At 50.1% G+C, this 21,981-nt stretch overlaps 1 protein-coding gene across 7 annotated transcripts in view; it reads right to left on the bottom strand.

The window, feature by feature from the left end:
- The window catches only part of CELF5 (CUGBP, Elav-like family member 5), a 41,057-nt gene extending 19,146 nt beyond the window's left edge, over positions 1-21,911 (bottom strand). For 6 of the 7 annotated variants that reach the window (XM_010563102.1, XM_010563104.1, XM_010563105.1 and 3 more), the window contains exons 1-3: positions 21,751-21,911; positions 14,150-14,232; positions 458-509 (exon numbers count right to left, since the gene is read on the bottom strand). In XM_010563102.1, the coding sequence (XP_010561404.1) occupies positions 458-509; positions 14,150-14,232; positions 21,751-21,895 (280 nt within the window). In that variant the 5' untranslated portion in view covers positions 21,896-21,911. The remainder of the gene's footprint in view (positions 1-457; positions 510-14,149; positions 14,233-21,750) is intronic. The other variant, XM_010563103.1, reaches the window with a different exon arrangement.
- Positions 21,912-21,981: the final 70 nt, after the last annotated feature.

Consider the following 21,981-nt stretch of genomic DNA (forward strand, 5'->3'; position numbering starts at 1 on the left):
GAGCTGAATGGGTTAAAAAGCCAGTGCTGCTGCAGGGATCTGGCTTTTATTGGGCTGACCAGGTATATGGAATGAAGACACCTCTTCCCAACAGCTTACACCCTCCAGGACCCCCGGTGCTGTACACCAAAGTGCACGCCTGCTTCAGTAACCTCCTGGGGCAGACACTGTCAGGCTAATAGTACCCTCAAAGGGCTGCGAAAGAAAGTGGAGTGGGCGGCAACATTACTACCCTTAGGGCTTGGGGTGCTCTCAGCTGCCTGCAGTGCCAAGCTGAAAGCTCCCCATCAAAGCCTATTCCTAGACTCTCCTCCTGTCCCCCCAAATCCCTGCCACACAAAAACATCCCTTCATACAGACTGCAGGGAGAGGAAAGCCATGTCAGGACCCTGTCTGTTTGCTTGGTCCCCCTCACAAGCACAAAGCTGCCAAAGGAGAAACAAGGAGAGATGACAACTACCTCCACGGCTCTCGCTGTCTGCGGGTTTCACTTGAATCGGGCGCGCCATCTGCAATGAAAGAGAAATGCAGAGGGTTAGAGCTTGGCCCACCTGCCGGGCACACGGTGCTGATGGCAGTGGCACCAGGGTGCCGCTTTCTGCCTGCTGTGCAGAGTAGGAGAGTGGCAGAAGGGAACCAAGACATCGTGATGGCAACCAGAACCCTTGGAGAAGGGACCACATGGATTTCTGACTTCTCAGAAGGAAACCTGGTGCTTTTCCCTGCTCAGCTGCTTGCCTGCAGGGAACAGCTCTCCTGGAAATGCCCACCACACATAAAATTTTGCCTCCTCAGACACAGCAAGCAGCAAAGAAAGGACTCCGAGGAAGCAGCTCATCACCATGACACTGGAGCCTGAACAGTGGTCAGGGTGGCCTAAGGTGAGACTATGCCTGGAAGCTCTTCCTATGCCCGCCCTGACTCAGTGCAGGCATGGTCACCTCACCTAATGGAACCACCTTCCTTGCACATGGGAGGAAAGACTCCCTTTGTACTTGGCTAGGAGCAGTACGGCAAGCAGACATGTTATGTTTCCCCCTCCCCAGCCCTTATGCAGCCAGAGCTCTGTGCACCAGAGTGGCTTTGAAGAAGGGCAGTGCTGCTCTCCAGCAACACCTCCTGTCCACAAGGGGAATGCTTAGGAGGAAAGTGACAAAACTCCTCTGGCTTGGTTGGCCAGAAGAGCTGTTTACTTCTCTTGCACCCATTAGTGTAATCAGCAATAATCTGACCACAAGCAACAAGCCTGAGGGGTAGCTCGCCTCACATGATATGGAGACTCTCCAGGTAAGACGGAAGAAAATGCAGCTACTCTTGGGTAGACATGAAGTAACCCACAGCTTTAACTGTCTGATTTGCAAAAGCAGGGCAAAACTCTCATCTGCTGGAAAGCATGCATGTCCTATGCTGTCCAGAAAGGCAACTGACAAGCTGTAGCCTCCTTCCCAGGCTAGCAGGATCCAACCGGGCCAGAATCTCCTCTAGGGAATGGTGTATGAGGCAGATTTCCACATTCACAGCACATCTCACTCCATGTCTCTCAGCATCATTCACAGAGGCTGATAGTTACTTGAATCAGTGGCATTCATAATAAAAACAATTAGAATATCACAGGTAAAACCTGCACACAAGTTGCAGGTCCAGGAATAGTCTGTCTGCTCTCTTAGGAAACACACTCATGAAAAACCGCAACAACAACAAAAGAGAAGATTCAATCAAGCCATAGAAGTCAACAACTGAAATGCGTTTAGAAGCCAGCATGCAAAATGTGGACTGCTGTCAGTGTCCAAGTGGTGGCTGAGCCAGACTGGCCAGAAACCAGAGGTAGAAGCCACATTCACAACAGCTGGAGGAAACCTGTGAAGTAACTTTGCAGTTCACAGGACAGAGATGCCAACCAGCAGGTGACAGGCTGCCATGGCATGGCACACCGCTGCTGAAGCCTGACCGCTGGGCATGGGAGAGCGCTTGTGGCAGGTGGGGGCTGTGAGCTGGCTTCCACTGACTGGTGGATCTCAGGCAGGCTGAGCAGAAGCTGGGACCAGCCCCAACCGATACCATCCCTGCCTCAAGGAGCAACATGGGGCTGCTGGGCAGAGCCAGACTGGCTGGCAGTTCCCCAAAGGAAGGCCAAGCTGCTGCCATGCTGCACCTCAGTTGGCAGCAGTGCCAACTCCAACTCCATCTCCCAGGACTTGCTGTGTCATTTGGGGGAGAGGGAAAGGTTGAGGGTCCCTTTCCCACTCTGGATCAGCTGCATGGATTTGCAGAGCTCCTACCATCCCACTGTGCTTCCATGTGGCCCCAGTACGTGCAGGACTAGCACTCTCCAGCCTCTGGGCTGCTGCTCCCCCCAAGAGCTGCCAAGGACCAGGCACCTCTTTCAGCCCATGAGCTGAGTGGGATGTGGGGCAGGGGTCCAGAAGGATGCAGTCAGACATTGCTCCAGAAAGCCTCAGATTTCCTCACTGAGAGGCAGTGGCTCCTATCGATGCTCACAGCCTCTGGCAATATGCCTGTGCAAGCCAAGGGTGGGAGTATTTCAGCAGCAGGCTGGGTGGGAGAGGGCAGGCTGCCCAGATGTGTGCTCGGAAGACAGGGCTCGGTGCGGAGCCAAGAGGGGCAGCTGGCCACCTCACTCCCCACTGCTCCCACAGCACTGAGAAATAGCTTTGTTTCTACCCAGGATGCAAAACCAGGATTAAGCTAAACAGATGGAGAGGGAGATGGAGAGACAGACTCGGATCTCAGCTTCTATGAGGAGCAAATCCATTTGGGGGGAGGGAGGGAGGAAGAGATGCCATGGAAGGCAAGAGCATCACACCCTCACGTGAGCAGGGACCCACCCAGGGATGCTGGGGCTGAGGGCTTGGGGCAAGGAGTGATTGGGAAAGGATGGGGGGAGGCAAGGGAGAGGGTTAAGTACCTGAGGACATCTCCCTGTCCCCTCCCCCAATAGGGCTGTCACTCCAGCTCCCAGCACCTAGGGTAAAGGAGGTGTTGTCATGGAAACGGTTATTCACCACATGGAACCTGACATTTGTGGTTGCCATGGAAACCAGCTCTTGGGGGCTTTCCCTCTGCTTCGCACAAAAGAGACATTTTGATATGATCTCTGGGGAGGGGGCCCCCTCTACCCATCTGTCCACCCCCTTCCTTTCTTCCCCATCCCAGGGACTGCTATGCAGCTGAGGGTGCACTGCAGGGCCTGCCCCTGGAACGGTGAGCCATGGCTGGCCCTACTGAACCTGCCCGCCACGAGTGAGTGCACCCCACAAGGTCACACACCCACAGCAGGGCAGCACACCCACAGCATGGTCGTGGCACAGTGCCTGCAAGACAGCACCGGTGGTAGAGGTGCCAGCACCGATGCCAGCACAGTGACATAGGTTAGCACTGGTGCAAGTCTAGAAGCAGAGTCTGGCTGCGGTGACAAGAGGAAGCCAGGCTGCCTAGGGTGAGATCAAGCATGTGGGCTGCTCTGCATCCCACAGCTGTGGCCACAGCTTCTCTCTTGCCTACCTGACAGACCACCTTGGCAGGGCACAGGAAGACTCACGCTCTGCCAATATCAGACCAAGCCCTTGGTCAAGGGCCACCCATTTCCAGAGACCTTGCCAGCTCCAGTAACTTTGGGAGCCACCCACCAAACTGAGGTCTGGTCTCTGAGCTGGTCTTCATCTGCTCTGGAAAATGTGCATAAAGAGGAGAAAACAAGATACAAGAAATTTGTCCAGATGCTTGGAGAAGAGCAGCAGGATTCTCTGCCTGCTGCTTCCTGAAATGGGAGGTCTCCCAACTGAGGCAGAGGCAGGCACGGTCCTCCTTGCAGAGAACTGGACACCCAGAGGCTTCCACAAACAGGACAACAACACTTTAATCCTTCTAAGTTCCATGTCGCCATCAAAAATGAACAAAATGTCAAAGGCCTCTGAAGCACAGGCTTGAGCCTAAAACCACAAAGAGAGTCCACAGTTGCTTTAACTCAACAACATACGTCTCAAGGCCTTGAGAAGTGTCCCTGTGGGGTCCTAAACTTTATATACAGGTCTCAAAGAAAGAGCTCTGTCCCCTACAGCAACTCAACACACAGAAAGGATGGTCAAGCTTCAACTCTTCCATTTGAGGGAGAAAGAGGTTAACAGGACAGCAGGGAGGACATGCTGCTGGCTTGTACAGCAAACTCTGGAAGTACAAATTCTTCTGGCCTCCAGTCATCATCTCAAGCTGCACAGTAATCAGAGAACACACCTGACTCTAAGAAAGCTGTATTTGCACATGCCCAGCTGGGCCCAGAATCCAAGAGAGTCAGGATGTGCCTGCTGCAAATTCCAAGTGCCAAGTAGATGCACATGCACAGACATGCATGCCTTTACCGCACAAGAACATAAATATACATGAACACACATGTGGCACAGTGAACTTGAGCAAATGATTTATGAGCCTGTGCCTGTCTCACTAGCTGAACTTTATTTTCCTCATTAAATTATTCAGCTGAGCGTTATTATTCTTCATTTCTGAAGAATATCACATCAACATTTTGCACATGCTGTCAGGCCACCACAGGCCAAAAGTCCCTCACCCCCCCACTTCACGGTCCTTCCTACCCGCTGCTAACGACAGACTAAGAGCTGTCAGCTCCATGACCCACTGGACTCAAGAAACCTTCTGGAGCCACATGCAGCAATGGACACCAGGTAGGCAGCACATGGGAGGGGGCAAAGCTCCCACTGCCCCCCTTCAGCTTCTCCCTCACATTTGCCCTCATGGCTGGATACACACCTTCCCTTTCCAAACATAGCAGTGCTTACCCTCCACAGCCCACAGCTCTCACAGATGATGTTTCTCTGTCTGCATTGCTCTCCTGACAAGCACGCAGCCTCTGTTAGCTTGCTTTCTTTGGGGTTACTGGTGGGAAGCAACTGGCCAGCCTGATGAGGGCACAAAGCTATACTGACCACTGGAGTGTTACACGCTACAAAGCACAGCAGCCACATTTCCTGCATAGCCCTCAGGGAGCAGTGTGGAGATACCCAGTGCTAGAGAGTCACTGCAGCCCAGAGGATCCTAGAGATTTCTGGGGAAGAGGCAGGCGTGAGAGGCCTTGCTGGCAAGTGTCTAGATTACATCACACCCCATCCCCAGCATCTGGTCAGCAGAGAGAAATGAGGAATTGTCCTCTGTCTGGGCTTCCTCCCTGCGTTCAAGGTAATGCTCCCCTACCCTTGCAGCACTCTTAGGACCAAGGATCTAAGGAAAATTCCTGGCCCTGCTAAAGTCAGAGGAAGCTTTGCTATTGGTTTCACCAATGCCAAAATGCACCATTTCTCTCACCACACCCCAGAAAAACCATTCTGGAAGTGAACTAGCTCCCCACGTTTACACCAATGCCCAGCATTAGCTGTCATCTCAGCAATCTGGTAGCCACGTTCTCCAAAGAGGAGCAGTGACCCCTAGCTCTCGCTTCCTCAGCTTTCAAACTGCAAAAGCTGGATAGAGGGAGAAAGCCCCCTGGGATGGCAGGGCAAGCCTCCCTATTAATTAGGAGTAAGTGATGTAAAATAGCCCCTCAGGTGCAATGCAGGGGAACCTCATAGCATTAAGAGGGTCAGAGGCAGAAAGCATGAAACACGCAATGCAGGCTGGCTCCTCTGGGACATGAGGAACCAAAAGGCATCCAAGGCCATTGGCAGAATTAGGTCCTGGGCTCTTAGGCTTTGCAAATTGTGGGCTAGTCCTCTTCTGGCCAGTTAAAAATGCCCTGCCTGAATGATCATACCACTTCTAGCTGCACAGAGCACATAAATCCAAATGCTAATTTGCTCATTTGGATTCTGTTTCTGGTCAGGAATGCAAGCAGTGATGGATTGGTGCCAGTCTCAGTGCTCAACTTCCCTGCTTGCAACTTTCCACTGACATCTCAGTGTACCTCAGTCCTATCCAGAAGAACCATCCTTCCCTGAGAAAGGGGAGTTGTCTCACACAGAAACATGAGCAACACTAGCACCAAGCACCATTCCAGCACAGTTCTAAAGGCTGCTTATGAGTTCACTCCATCCAATCCCATTATGAAGGAGACAAGGATAATTATGAGTACTGTATTCCAGGTGGAGGAATCAAGGCATGTGATGATGAAGGTCATGCAGGAAGTCTGTGGCAGAAGCAGGATGCAAAGTCCAGAGTCCAAACCACACAGCTCCTGCCTGCATCGCTAAGGCCATCTCTTTTTGTACAAGCAAGGAGGATTGTTGGAGGATTTCACCCAGCTGCTTTGTGTCACCAAGAAGGGGACTCAAACTCCAACTCCTCTCACAGTTTTCTTTGGGAGGTATTTTCCCTACCCCCAGCACAGAGGGCAGAGCAGGGAAGTTATCCCCCATTCCCCACTGAAACTGAGTGCATGAAGGAATCAGCAAGCAGACATCCGAGCAGCGTGCGGGCCACAACACACATGGACTGGCTGCTTTGCCTCTTCAATTCTCTGCTGCTCTGTGTTTCTTCTCCCTTAACACAGTCAGACATCCCTGTCCCCACTGTAGCTAGTGCTGCTCTGGGAGGAAGGCAAGCAACTTATCACCATGACTCAGAAAGCCTTTGGATCTCCCTGGTATCTCTATGGAAGTGACAGCACCATTACTGTGCATTAACATCAGACAATCAGCAGGGAGGCCAGCCCAACACAGCAATTACAGCTCCTATCATGTACGTGACTGTTTGGTGGACACATTTAAGTGTGGTCTCTCAGGACTCCATGGTCAGTCTGTCCTCATGGGGCTCCTTCCTTGATGTTTCAGTGCACCGCAGGGCACTGCATCAAGGAGGACATTAGATGATGTCTAATGTTGCCATGATCTCTTCTTGTCACTTGTGATTAGTGCCACTGAAGGTCAAAGGAGCTTTTAGGTGAGAAGAGTAAAGTGCCAACTTTCTCAAATCCTTTTCTACAGGTATTAGGACAAGAGGTTCCCCCAGGGGCAACAGGAAGAAAAATCCTGGGCCAAATGCAGGCAAGTACCTTTCTGGTTTCAAGGGGGCTTTTCAGCAGTGCAGAGAGTAGTAGTATTTGGCCCCAAACTTCCTCCTGCTCCTCCCCACTCTTGCAAGACAGGACTAAAGGAACTGTAAACCCCAAAAGCTCCTCTAGCAAGTTCATCAAGACCACAAGAGATCATTCTGGCCACCAGAAAGCCATGGCCTGAGGGCACAGGCACAGCTTGGTGCTCAGGCCTGCATCAGCTGCAGAATCTTGCTTCAGCAGAGACCGGGTCTTGCCATCCTCGGCTTGCCCAAGGAGGCCCTAATCACAGGAGCCACTCCCAGCTCAAAGTAAGGTGGAAAGTGCTTAGCAGGCCTACAAAAAGAAGGAATAAGATGCTATGAGATGGGTCACCAACTTACTCTGAGCAAGTGCAAGCTGCAGAGAGGAAAGCTAGGAGCACTGCCACACTCACCTGGCTTTGATCTTTCTGTCAGGCCGTTGGGAGAAGACATCCAACATCCATCTTTCCCGGTGCTCACTGGTGGTCCAGTGAACACGCTCAGGTGCTTCTCCATGCACAAGTGGGAGCCTCCAAGCACCTCAGCAAACTGGTAAAGGGCAGAGCAAGGGGCACAAGGAAGCCTGAGCTGACAGACACAGCCAGGTCTGCAGAGCACTTGCACAGGCCTCTCATGGATGTGCTGGAAAGTTAACATGCTGCGGTTGGTCTGGGCCTGACAGCCGGGGGTACTGGCAGTTCCTCAATGCAGCCATGCCCCCACCTCTTCTCCCCCCACACCAGGTTAATTACAGCAGCTGGGGAAAGAGGTCTCTGCTAATTTAACACACTTTGGTGGCTGTGGACAGGGCCAAGCAGACAGCAGCAGGGACCCTCCACCCTGGCTGCTGCACACAGGCCGAGGGCACCAGTTCCCATGACAACCGTTAATGGTCCGAGCAGTGCAAAACCTCCTGCAATAATGACGTGCCCATGGGAAAATCCACTGAAAATGAGCCCAACTCCCAGTGCCACCGTAAGAACATCCCGAGCCATCTCTTCTCTGGGCTGAACAACAAAAGTTATGGCTGATATTAGACAAACTATTTCACTTTGGGGATGCTCACAGACTGGAAGACAGGCCCAGAGCAATTGCAGGATGTCCCTGGGGATACCCAAAACTCAGTTGGAGAAGGTCCCCAGTGATCTGATGTAGTTAGCCCTGCTTTGAGGGTGATTTGACCAGAGACCCCAGAGGTCTCTTCCAACATAAATTATTCTGTGATTCTATGTCCATATTCACAAATATTTGTATGCATGCATACATACCAAATGACCCTGGGGAGATGGGAATGCAGAGTCATGCTCAGGAGTGTGGGTGCCTTTGCAAAGATGAAGGTCTGTGTGGGTCTGTGCGCAGGTGTGTGTGTGTATGTGTGTTCACAAGCACAGGTGAGCTCACCAGGAAACATGTCAGCTCTGGGAGACAAAAGTCTAAGCTCTGTGCTATGAGGAGATGCGAGAGCCCTGTTGCGTAAAGGGCAGCAGTTTCTAGGGAGAAAGGGAAGCCCCTTGTGCACAGGACAGAGCCTGCATGCGTGCATTCCGGTAGCATGTGGGAATGGGTGCTCATCTTTAATTTCATTATCCTTCCAATTCTGTAGGCAGCAGGCACCAATGTTTGCCTTGGCAGCTTGCTCTCCCCCTGCCTCTTCAGGGTATGTACTTTGTAGGGCTGCTGCCTTGCCTCACTGCTAGTTCTCAGTCCCTTAAGCCAAACCCCCACCAGCATAAGCACTTGCAATTCTCTCCGCAGTGAACAGGCACTTCTGTTGCTCCCTGCCTAGGGGCTGCTTTAGCCCAGTACCTTCATGTCCTGGTGCTGCCATTTCAATGAGACAGCCTTGACATGCTCCTCTGTATTGCTACCTTCCAGTGATAACATTGCATGGCTCTCATGCATTTGCTGATATTGTCTATCAAACCTGCAGGATGGACACGGGAAAAACTTCTCCACCCTGCCCTGCCCAAAGATTCAAACTACAGAGGCCACCTCAAAGATTAACAAGCAGAGTCCAGCTTCAGCCCCTAACCAAACATTTGGGGCCCCTACACCACTCCTCAGCATGCCTCCTAGCTTTGCCAGCTGCAGTATCCTGCAGTGTTCACATATAGAAACTTTCAGAAATACTGGTCAGGCTGGCTTCACACCAGCACTTGTACAAAAGAGAGGGGAGGGGAGAATGAGGTGCTTTGACCTCTCTTTTTGGTAAAAACCCCTCGTCACCTGTGTTCCATTATATCATCATGGGCTGTGGATCCTGACAGACAGCCCATGGTAAGCCCTTGCTCCCGGCAGCACCAGAGACAGCCTGCCCACAGGGATGCCCTCTGCTCAAGCTCTGCTGGGTCTCTGCATTAATCCTTGTGCCCAACCATCTGAGTTAGTGCTGCAGCATCCCAACCCCTGGTGCATTCCCAGAGTCTCTCTCTGCTCTAGAGCTGCTGCTCTCTGTAATTTTCCATTCCTGTGTCCCTGCATTCCCAAGCCATCACTGCATCCATGAGTTCCCCCCGATGTAGCCACATTTCAGTACCCTCATCGCTACTCTTAAACTGCCCATATTCCCAGCTTGGATCAATACCAATTTCTGCCACTTACTTGCCTACCTTTCAGCAAGCCTTTCTTTGTTCTGCATAGAAATAAAACTGTAACTGTACCTTGCCAGAAGAATTACTTTTTTAAGCCTCCCCCCCTCTGCTTCTTCCCTCTATTCTTCTTCCCCTTCTTCTTCAGGAGCAATTTTATGCAATTTGCAACTGTCTGGCTGCAAATGAAAAGAGACACAAAGCATTTCTGCGAAATATTGAAAAGCTGGCTGCTTCTCCCTCAAATTTCACTTAGCAAGAGGCTTTAACTTCGTGTGTGATCACTGCGTGTCATTAATAACCTCTCCAATTCCTTTCAGAACTCAGCAAAGTGAAGGCACAATCGTGAATCAAAGGCATGGGTTATTGAGATATAATATCATTTCACCAAGCCAGGAAGGAGTGTGCCAGGGAGCAGGAAGAAGGTGAAACACTGCACTGCTAGGCTGGCTGGCAGCTGAAGAGGACACTAGATTTAGGAAGAAGCCTAAGGGCTTGATTCCCTCTCTGCTTTTCAGTTTCAAAGATTTTGCCTCTATTCAGCCTCCTCCATGGGTTGTGTGTCTTTCCCCAAGCCCTGTGGACTCAGGCCACAAAGGGAGCTGGTTTCTATTTTGTTCCTCTGGCAGATCTGTCTCCACCTCTGTTGAATCTTTGGAGCCCGTCAAAGTGCTGTATTGGGACTGAGTCAGACTTAATTGTGCAGTTCCCCAGCCTGTCCTCAGGGAGCAAAACTGGGGAACACGAAACAGGATCTTTGCACATGCAGGACACATAAAGTACTGTGAAGGGCAGGGAGCAGGAGTGTGTCAGGCTGGCTAGGAGGTAGTGCTGGGCAGAGAACTGGCCACAATGCTGGCGCTGTCTATATGCTGCACACCATGAGTTGCTGTGAGCAAGGTGTGATGTGCTTCCTGCTTGCCACGTGTACCACCAGGGTGATGGGCAAACCTTTCTTACTGCATGCCAGCCCTTTGGCTGTGCTGAGGTTCACAGGTTGCTGTCCACATCTGAGGGCCCACACCACAGTGTATGGAAACAGGCTCCCTGCCCACGCAGCCGCAAGGCAGGGCACTCTTCCTGCTTACCCCAGCTGACAGCAAGGCTATGGATACGTGGCATCCTTTTAAGCTCCTTAGTAAGACTGGGTGATGAGCCACTTCTGCTAATTCACCGAGGATGCACTTTACCTCTCTGTTCTAGGAAGCTTCATCCTTCCTTCCCCAAAGGAAGATTCACACAGTTGTTACTTCCAGACTGCACTGATAGCAATTCACCAGCTCTCCAGGCAACACAAGTGTTTTAGATAATACAATATACAGCTGACAGTCATCTTGCTTTACACCCTGGGCACACTAGCCCTTACAAAAGGGGGTGAAAGCCAAAAAGCTGTCTACCTTCAGAAAAAGATGTTAAGCCTTACTGTCAAAAAATAAGCTTTTTTTTTTAGTTTAAATTCTATTTAGCTACCATACATCCAACAGCCCTCAGTTTAAAAATAAACAAGAATTTTGATCTCCCAAAAGGAGAACTTGCCAGAAATGCCATAAAAGCAAATAGAGACTGTGGTGATTTCTACTGACTTGTGTGGAAAACCTACAATATAAATATACCTATAAATAAATATAAAACTTCAGGAAAGCTACACTGCAGGTATGGCCCTGCAGGAACAATGAGGCAGCATTCTTAGATGGGCTGACATTGCTAGCATCAGACCTGGATGGCCTAAGCAATATCTCTGTGGGCACAGGTCTACCCAGTGACAGACTTGGAAGATAACCCAGAAGTCCTGCTCCAGCTGCCTGATCACAGCCTAAGGACCTATCAGAAACCATATCAAAGCATTTCCATAAGTCTGTCCTTACCCAGTCTAGACTAAGAAAGCCATTGGTCTCTATTCAGGTCCATGAACTCTTGAGATCAGCCACTGGTCTCTGCATTGAAACCAACAAAGGAAGGTACTTGGGTACCTGTGGCACCTATGGTTGCTTTGCAATACAATGTCAAGTGTAGGATTACCAACAAGATCCTTTTTATGCCAGTTTGATCCCTTGCTGTCTCTAAACATGCTGATACTTGGTCATACATTCACTTAACAGTTTGTGTCACCCTACACTGATGTCATACACTCTTAAGCTTTCTTCCTGCTACTGCCATGTGCAATAAAGAGATAGTAAATGGGTAAAATGAACAAGAAATCGCTTGTTTACCAGACTACGGCCTATTTACTGAAATCCCAGCGGTGTGGTCCAGTACATTCTGTTCTCTGTCCTACGCTAGGGTCTTCCTTATATTTCTGGTGAGAGGCTTTGCCACTGAGTTCAGAAGATAATCTAGATGTGAATGTACAGAGACCAAATTTCATGGCCTTGTTCCCAAAATAGGGAAACAATCAGTTACTTAGCACTCCTGCCTGTGACTCATTTCCAGAGTATTCTCTGTGATTAGCTGGGTCAGAGGGATGGGTGATACTATGCAGACTCAAGCAAACCAGGCTAAGAAAACTGAAAGCTACCTCCAGTCACCCAGCCCATCTCCGTGCCAAGACCAACTCTATGAACATCAGGATGGAGATCTGTTCCATTCTGGTAGTAACCATCCCTAAATGGCCCCTAAAACGACCAAAGAGAGAGAATCCTGCCTTCTTGGTCATTGAGGGACTTTCCAAAAGAGAAACTAAATGTGATGATGTGGTGTATTGCCAGCTTGAAAATAGACAGCTTGAAATGCAGCACAGCTCATCCTCATCTTAATTCTGAAGCTTAATTACACCACACTGCTCATTAACTGTCTCCAGACAAACATGTTTGAAAGCACTCAGCTAGCACAGACTTCTTACTTGATCCCAATCAGGTTCTTACACCTGCCTTAACATAAAAAGCCTTTAGATCACCACATTACAGATAAATTTCTGCTTTAAATATTACTCCATGCAGCACTCTACAGCCACCAAGAGCACAAAGAGAACATAGCGAAACATGCAACAAATTCCCAATGTAGAACTCCAGCAAAACTGAGATTGCCTCGAATCCACCGAGCTTCACATGAATAACCTTTCAGAGTCCCTCTACAGGTACTAGGCAGAGACATGTCTGTCTTCTCCATTGTGTTACACCACTGTACCACGACTCTTCACGACTGCTCCTCCATCCTTTGACTTGTTCTTATAGACTCTGTCAATTCTGCCCTGGACCAACACACACAGAAGATTACATTGCTTTAGCCTGAAAGGCTGACCTTTTCCCCTCACACAAAATTAACTCAAACAGTATTTGAGCACCTAGCTATCTGTACTCTTCCCCCTTGTTGCCCTGAGATAACCTGGAACAGTAAAGATCCTATTAAGAAGTAATTAAGTTACATGCATTTTCCAACCCTCAAATGCCAACACAGGCCCATGCAAAAAGGGAGCACAGGTAAACAAATATGGAAAAGGATGTGTGCATGTGGAGGTCTTGAGGGGAGCTGGGAGAGGTGAGGAAAGCTATTTGGACATGTATGGGTTAAAAAGAAAATGTTATGGTTAAGAATTCCTAACCTCTCTCCAGAGACCCCTGGTTTACATTAGTTATTCCACTGCCTTGAGCACTCAGGGCCTCCTGTGAGCTTCTGTCTATAAGTACTCAACTCCTCCACCTACTCACCTCCAAACGAATCTTTACAACATGCTCAATCAACCCCCTCAGTGCAGCAAGGGAACTGCCCGGTCAAAGCTCTCAAGTCATACCAAAAAGGGCATGGCAACAATTCAGAACTCGTATCAGCTCACCAGCAGGTCCCAGAGAGGCAGAGGATGTCCCTGTCAGGGGCAACCTGTTCCACAGTGCCTGGCCTTCTGCGATCACTACTGCACTTTGCTCCCAACACCAGCTGTGGAGCAAGCAGGACCCAGGAACAGACCACAGCTAGTTCAGTCGTCTTGGTCTCACCTATATAACCCATTTCTCTTCCAAAAAATGGGATACAGCAAGTGTGGGTTTTTTTTCTTCTGAGAAGCTGATCCAACTCAGCCACTGCACTAGAAGTCATTCTGGGTCCTGCACAGAGCCACCCAACAAATTGCCCAGGCACCCTGTAGGGCAATGGCAGACTAGGAGCAGATGCATCAGGAAGTTCTGCACACCTGGAAGAAAAAGGTCTAGTACGCTGTCCTGTCAGCTTTCCAGCATGCCCACTGTGCAGGCTGGGCCCACGCACTTCACGCCAAAGCCCACAGCTCCCTAGTGACGGGGACAGATAGCGGAAGATGTTGTGTCACACCACAGAGACCAAAGAGCAGCACAGAAATAGGCTTGGCTGGAGTTACGTGGGGCAGCCTTGGCAAGGTGGAGAAGAGCAGCAGCTCTCTGAAGAGCAGCACTGTGCTTTGGCTCCCACATCCCTCTTCTAACCTCCAAATCACACGTCTCTTTCACAAGCAGGAAAATTAATCTAAGCCGCTTCTCACCCTCACTTGCTCCCCTGACAATCCCTCATTCACCTGCCCATGACATGAGCTCCAGGCACAATTCACCAGGACTTACCCCTGGCAAAGTCTTCTGTTCATGCAGTGCTGTCTGGGCTTTGATGGCAGAGTCTCTGGCACAGTATGTGAGGAACGCACAACCTGCAGTGGATACAGCAAGTGTCAAGTTAGACATGCAATTGCAGATGCACATCAACACAACATTACTCTTTGGTAACAGCAGGTGCCCAAAGTACAAGAGCTACAGATGCTGCTGGTCTGTGCAGCATCTGGTTCCAGCAGACCTCTGTCCCTACATTTCTGCTCAGGTACAGAGGAAGTGCCTAGGACAGCCCTTGCACAAGACCTGAATTTTTACCAGGGCAGGGGCAGAGGGGGAGGCTTGCTAATTAAAGGTGCAAATGTTACATAATTTGGATGTGTCGAAGACTAGGGAAAAAGACAAAGAAATTACGTTAAAGGACTTGCACACCCCATCCAAGGTCTACTGAAGTCTGTTGAAAAGGGTCCCAGTGAATCAACTAGGTTTGAAACAGGTGTTGAACAAGAGGAGAAACAACAGGAGAGTAAAATGCAAGCTAACATTGCCTGTGGGAGAAACAGCCCAAAACACAAGGATCAGAGGAGATGCAACGACTGGTATGATTGATTAGTGATTAAAAAAAAAAAAACAAGCAAGGAAACAGGAAAAGCACCTGGGATTTTAGGCTCATATGAAAGCTCCATGATCCAGTTTCACAGAACCATAGAAAGGTACAGAAGGAGAGGCCTGGCTTTCTGTGCCATACATACACCCATACAATGTGCACAAACACACACAAATATACATTACAAGGGAAATACAAAGAACAGAAAAGCATAATGCATTCTGCAAGGGCCAACTTAAGCAGCAGGATGAAAAGCACATGGAAAAGGCCAGATCCTGACATTCTTAGTCAAGATTTGACTCAACATCTTAGCCTAAAATTGGAGCCAAGGGAGGAGGGGAGGAACTGTAGCCCCTCCAGGAAGAAGAGGGATCATCTTTGGGTGCTCTGATGCTAAGAATAATCAAATGAAACTAAGCAAAGGAAAAATTTGGCTGGTTATCAAGAAACATTTCCTAGCAGAGAGAGATTTATTGGACTGTGGAATGATCTCCCCAGGGAAGTGCCTGGAGCTCCGTCACTTGAGTTGTTTCAGATGAGGATGGGCAAAGCACTGGAGAATAGACTCAAACGCTAGAATGCATCTGACCCCCTCACTCATCCCCCTCCTATTCACAGTGGCATTTCACATCCTAAGCAAAGGCATGACGCGTCCTTTCAGCTTGTTGCTAAATGTCCATGTCTATATTGTTGTGCTGGGGCTGCAGATGCATTGTTATAGCCAGAGAGGCCTGTTCTTTTGCCCCCACCTTCTTGTGCCTGGTTTGGGGTACTCCAAAGCCACTTCAGCTCTCCATGGATCCAAAGGTGGATGCAGGACAGGGGCTGTCTGGACCACTCCCCTCCACCGCAGAGTGACTCCATGGTACACAACACTTTCAGGTCACGCAGAAGTCAGCTGCTTGGGACAATCCCAACCCATGGCAACAAGATTACGCTCTTCTTCCATCCCAGCTCTAATAAATTGCTGCAGCTAAGCAAATCACATCTGCCCTCACAGCTCTTGCTAGGGAAAGAAAACCTCCATGAACAGCACAGAAGTATTAGATATCTCTAACAGGTAATTAAAACTCCTTATTGCCCAGGTTTTGAACCGAGAATGCTGCACCAAGGCCAGACGTGGGATCACCAGTTAATTTATTAAATGCAGTGAGGCCAAGAAGCATGCAGGTAACCTTCACTTCTCATGGCAAAGGCAGCTAGTTCTGTTGTGAGGGGGAAGCACCCCTTCGCTTTACTCTCTTCTTGCAGAGTGCTGTGATGTCAAGCATCAGGAAAAGCCTCAGAAGCACCTGTATAACCAGAGAGCCCAAACCCTATTTCTAACAGATATGGAGGCCTGGTCACCAAAGTCCCAAACACAGATGCTTCCCTGATTCCACCTGCTGCTCCAGTCTGCTACTTTGCAAGTCACATGAGACCCATTCTAAGACAATCGGGGTCAGGTTTAGCACACAAAACTCTGAAGTCAGGAGTTGGAAATAAGCAATTTATTCTACAGAGAGCTTTAGTGCATTGGTACCGTGTCCACGTGCAATGAAAACACCATCCTTGCCTCAGGAGAATTAGCCATCAAACCTAAGAAAACTAAGGATAGAAGATAGAAGTCTACATGAAGCTACCTGCTGAGTTAAGCACTCAAACCCAGTCCCTGAGTCCTAATTCCAGTGCTCAGGAACATCAAAACTGAGGTAATGCACAGTGGCAGGCTCAAAAACCTCAGCCCATGGGAGGACAAGGATAAAATGAGGATTGGACAAAGGTGCACCATTTAGTGGGGATAAAGGAGAAACACTCCTCACGCAGAGATAAGAGAGTTATTTTGCAAGATCCTGTCATCATGCCAGATCAGGGAATTGTAAAGCCCAGCAACACCTACATCCACCAGCACCAACCCAAAAAAGTGCCATGAATCCCCTCCCTAGAGCCATCTGGTCCTCCTCTTACCTACAGCAAAGGTAGCCCAAAATACTGTTCGTCTTTTAGGTGCTCAGGTATCTGTACCAAGAGGTAGCAGCCTCTGGAGACAGACGCATCCTGCAGCTATGGAGCCTGAAGATACCTCATTCAAATCTTCTTCTTCACTCCCAGGGCAATCCTTGCTGCTGCTCTGCTTTTCAAGGATGTGGATATTTGCTCAACAGAAGCCAGCTTGTACTTGCTCCCTTCACTCAAGCATGAAACAGCACGTGGGCAGCTTCTAACAACAGGCTGTGTCTGGGCTGGACTGGGACAAGCAAGCCTATGGGCACAGGACAGCCCTGTCCACTGCTCTGTCCCTGAGCTCTCCATGTCTCTAAGCTTTCAGGACATTCAGCTCATTTATTTCATCTCATTCCTGCTTCCCAAATGGCAGGAATCTGGGAGGCTGTACTGGCTGTGGAAAGGAGGAAGCTAAAAAGGTCAGCTACATCCTTTGGAAAACATGATTTCTGTCCTCCACAGCCAGATGTTTTGGAGGTAAGATGCAGGAGTCAATTCTATTCTCTTTGCAAAGTCCTGGTCAGAAATACAGAAAGGAGTTTTGCAGAAACAGTACATTCTAACCCTAATTGTCTAAACAAATATTTGTGAAAAAGAATCTTCCTTCCTGGAGAGACATTACCTCTTGCAAACTAACTCTTCAGCTACTCCTTAGGATGCAGCAAGTAAGTGAAGCACCAGGCATTTTCCACAGCCTCCCTCGTCCCCTGCCTTCACCCAGGTACCTGAAGCTTACAGGACTACCAGAGGCTCAAGGAATGCAACGTTTTCCCAGCTAGGAAGGGTTTCCGTGCTGTGACAGGACCCTGCTTACCATGTCTGTCATGGATTCTTCAGGCTCCTAAATCTTTGAGCCTGACAGAGTCACCCAGGGATCCACTCAACAGGGAGAAATCCACAGAGGTGCAAAGGGACTCATCACTCTCACTAGGTTTTCTCACTTCCACATTTCCTGCTTTAGTTAACAACAAACTCAGGTCAACAAGCTTATGCCCCTTTGGGCACTTCTAACACCAAGTCAGTTATGCCTGCTGAGACATGGGACATGGTGTTAAAAAGTGCTCAGGGTGTTAAAAAGTGCTGGCCTTGAAGGTTCCAGGCACCTGGCCAAACAGGTGGTGTTGATGATCCAGTCACAGAACAGGGAAGCATAACGGCACCCAGAGCACTGTCTATAAAATCAAGCTCTTACAAGTCCTAAATGGGGGAACTTGGACCGGAGCTGCTGCTGAACAGTGAGAGCTGTGACCCTCGGTGGCCACAGATGCCTCCACCATCATCTGCTTCCTCTGCGGACTGAGTGACTCGTCACCTTTTACATGATTTTCAAGTCTAGATTATGATTGTTCCATTGATACAGCAAACCATGTATTAAAATCTGACCTGATCTGCAAGGGGTCCAGGTGATTATAAATCATAAGTTAAGTTGTATTATAAATTCTGTATTACGCCACTTCTAGATTGTACTACAGTGATTCTGCTTGTAGAAATCCTGTGCCATTCTAATAATAAATTCTGTGCTATACTAATCATAAAATTCTGTTAAGAAAATAAAGCTTTAAGACTTAGTGCCATCATCATTCTGCCAAGGATCTCTAAAAGAACCTGTATGTCCCCTTAGTGTCGGGTGACACCACCCTACTCCCACTGGCTCCAGGAGGGTTTCCAGCCCCCTGTAAGCAGAACCCAGCCTAGTTCCGCTTGCAAGAGACTGCGGGGGGGGGTGGGGGGAAATCTGTGCCTGATCCTCCCTACAAACCACACATTGACTCTCGGATTTACAGTCCTTTCAGATCCTAAACATTACTCCAGACATCAGCAGTCTAAAGCCTTGAGCAAGAAAAGGCTGTCAGTCTACAGAGGAGAGGGGTCTCTAGATTCAGCCTAGCATTAGAAATCACATCAAATATTCCAGCAGGGAGCTTATCTACAAGCCTGCAGGAGCCGAGTCAAAACTCAGCTGCCACTGAGGCAAGTTAGGCTGAGGTTGTTATTGCCTCCTTGCCCTTTGGAAAAGCCACCCATCTGTCCACACACTGTATGCTTCTCCAATCACCCTGCGAGAGGGCTGCTCCTGTCCCTGCCATTCTCCTGCAGTTCAGTTTAGTATCTCACACTCCAGAATCTCTCCACTTTCCCTACCACAGGCACTGCTAGGAAACCCATCCAGGAGAGCATAGTTGACACTCGTGGAGGAACTCCCTTCCGCCCAATGCTGGAACACAAGGCCAAAAATTTCCACTTGATTCTCCCTGCTTGGTCTCCTCTGACCCATTCCAAAAGCCTGTTCAAATGTGTCCCTGCTCTTCCTGTGAAAACATTAGCTTTAAGACAAACACTGCCATTAACATGCAAATGTATCTGTGATTAACATAAATAGAAAAACTGCCTCATGAATAATATTAGGAGGCTGGAACAGTATCAACTACCAATAGTCAGGTCGCTGAAACATGAATAGTCAGGCATTAACAAAACCATTTCATAACAGTGCTCATGGTTCTAGCAGGCCTGCAAGATCCTCCTCTGTCTCCAGTGAATTCATCAGTTCTCAGCACCCATACAGGACAGTCCTAGCTAGCTCTTGGGTTCTCAGACTCTGCAGCCCAATTCACACCCTCCTGCCCCTGGCAGGCCTTTTCCACCCTTCCTTCCTCCCTCCCAGGGGGCAGAGGCAGCTGCTCAGTTCCATGTCAAGCTGCAAGGCATTGCAAGCAGAGCTGCTGGGCTTTACCAGCAGCGCTGGCTTCTCTCACAACTGCTTCTCCCCATTTAGGGAAAGAAAGGGAAAAAGCAGATGGAAGCCGCATGTGAGCTGTCAACTGGATCTCGCTGCAGATCAGGGAACATGGAGAGAGAAAACTAAATCTGCTGTTACAACTGCCCCAGAAAGATTATGGCTTCTGTATGGCACAGGAATGAGTGCACAGTTATCCCCATTTGCCAAAGCCTTCCCCTGACCAGGGGCTTTGAAGCCCTGGCCAGCTCCTGTGAGTCCTTCAGGCCGCTGCAGCTTCTGGGTCAGGTCTGGCACCCTCCAGGCCTGCTAATGCTAACAGTAGCGGCGACTCTCACCAGGTTGGCCTTCTCACATAGAGCCCAAGCCAATGCAGCCAGACCCGAGAAGATGGGAGGGGAAGGCTGGGGTCAGGGTTGGCTGGATTGTAAGTCTAATTTCTTCGCTGCACACTAACCCCTCACCTCCCCCCGCTCCATCCTTGTGGAGGAATAACTTCTTTGGAGAGGTATATTGCCTATTCCCAAACCAGTCTGAGGGTCTACATATAAACCCACGCCACCAGGAAAGGAATCCCAACCTTTCACTTTGTACAAAACAGGGCGGGGGGGGGGGGGGAGAGGCAGGGGGGCAGAGGAAACTGAAGGTGTGTGGAAATGACTGTACAATAGCCACCAGAAGAACCTACGCATCTCAATGGCCTTTTCTGGACAGAACAGAGCACCAACAACCCCTGACCAGCACCTGCATCAGCTCAAAAATGTCAAAACCAAAGGGACATATTTATTTTGCTGCAGGAATCCCGCATTTAGCAGCAAGTTAATGTCACACAGATCTGACTAATAGATACCAGTGCTACTCCCTCTAATTTCCATATCTAAGTGGCAGATCCCTAGAATCTGTCTCCTGCCTGGAACCTGACCTCAGACCACAATCTATATTTAATATGTCAACTGAAATGAAATGTGCAATCGCGTCTTGCCTTGGGCCCATTCTCCTCCTCACTGGGTTTGAAACCTGGCAACTCACTGTCAGATGGTAGCAGATTTGGACTCAGTCCCTTGCACACATAGACACACAAGCATATGGCATTTTGGTTCTGAAGTCCCAACCAGACATACTTCTTCACCTAAATTGAAGCCAGCCCAGCTCCCACAGGCTTCGATGAGGAAGTGTTTTCCTTTTGTGTTGAGGTTAGATTTGGCCTTTTGTTTGAAAATAAACTTATTTTTTCTGTTGTTCCCTTCCCTCTCTGTTCAGTCTAGAATGGTTTGAGTTGCCACAGCACTCAGGTTTTTCTTACCTTTCCTCCTAGATCTGAAAGCAGAGGCATCAGGACTGAATGCAACTCGCACTCCCTCCAGTGCACACCAACACATGACCCCATCACGAACCGTTTCAGGTCACAGAGGCCCAGGCTGAGCACTGACAGCTTTCAAGGTACTTGCTGTAGCTTCCCTGCCCACTTGCTCTAAGCGTGCCAGGGAGTGGTGCTGTGATCACTCTCTCAGATCTCACAGCAAACTGGGTCCTGGCTGCAGCTGTGGTGATCACAAGATGCCAAACACCTGCCGGGGGTGAGCTAGAACCGCTCCACAGAAGGGAGGTGGCATCCTGAACGCAACAGCTTTTCAAAATACAGCTTTCAAACACAACAATAAGCGCAGCTAAACAAGCCTCCTCAAACTTTTCAGCACCCACTAAAAGGTCTTTCAGCGAAGACAGACCCCTCATCTATCCCAATCTATCATCAAGGCCACTCATCCATCCCAAACGCAGCTGGCAACGGCAGATTTGCGGCCGGTATTCTTTGTGACGCGGATTTTAAAACTGTAGCGCCGTATTTCCTGCCTGGGAGGAGGTCTGAGACCACCGGGAGGGTGGCCGGCCGCTCGCCGAGGGCTCCCATTTTAGCCCTAGCTGCCGCGACCTGCAGCAGCCTCAGCCTGCCCCACTCTGCACATCGGCGCCTTTGTCACAGCACCCCACGCACCGGCGCGACCGGCGCCAGGCCGCGGGCTACCAGCGGGCACGGCGGGGCTGCGCGGGACTCCGGCGCAGGGACGCCGAATCCCACCCGGCCCACGGGGCCCACCCCCGCCCGTGGGCGCCAGCGATACGAACCCTTTGCCGGGCAGCGGATCAGGGGGCGCGAGCCCCCGCCGAGGGGGCAGCAGCAGCACGTCGCGGTGGGTCACGCGTGGCCTGACCCGAGGGCGGGCGGGGGACGGCGGGACCCGCCACCCTTTGTGCGCGCCCCGGGAAGCGGGCCGTGCCGTGCGGGGCCGGGCTCACCCTTGTGCATGCCGGTGTAGCGGTCCTTGAGCACGGTGAGCTCGTAGATCTTGCCGAACTGCTCGAAGAGCGGCTTGAGGTCCTTCTCCTCCAGGTTGCGCGGGATCTGCCCCACGAAGAGCTTGATGGCATCCAGGTCCTTCATGCTGTCGGGCTGTGCGGGGGGCTCCGCGCCGCCGCTGCTGCTCATGGGGGAGGCTCGGCGCGGCGGGCGCGGCGGCTGCGGCGCTG

Source organism: Haliaeetus leucocephalus, unplaced genomic scaffold, assembly GCF_000737465.1.
Source record: "Haliaeetus leucocephalus isolate CR32 unplaced genomic scaffold, Haliaeetus_leucocephalus-4.0 Scaffold164, whole genome shotgun sequence".
Classification (NCBI taxonomy): domain Eukaryota; kingdom Metazoa; phylum Chordata; class Aves; order Accipitriformes; family Accipitridae; genus Haliaeetus; species Haliaeetus leucocephalus.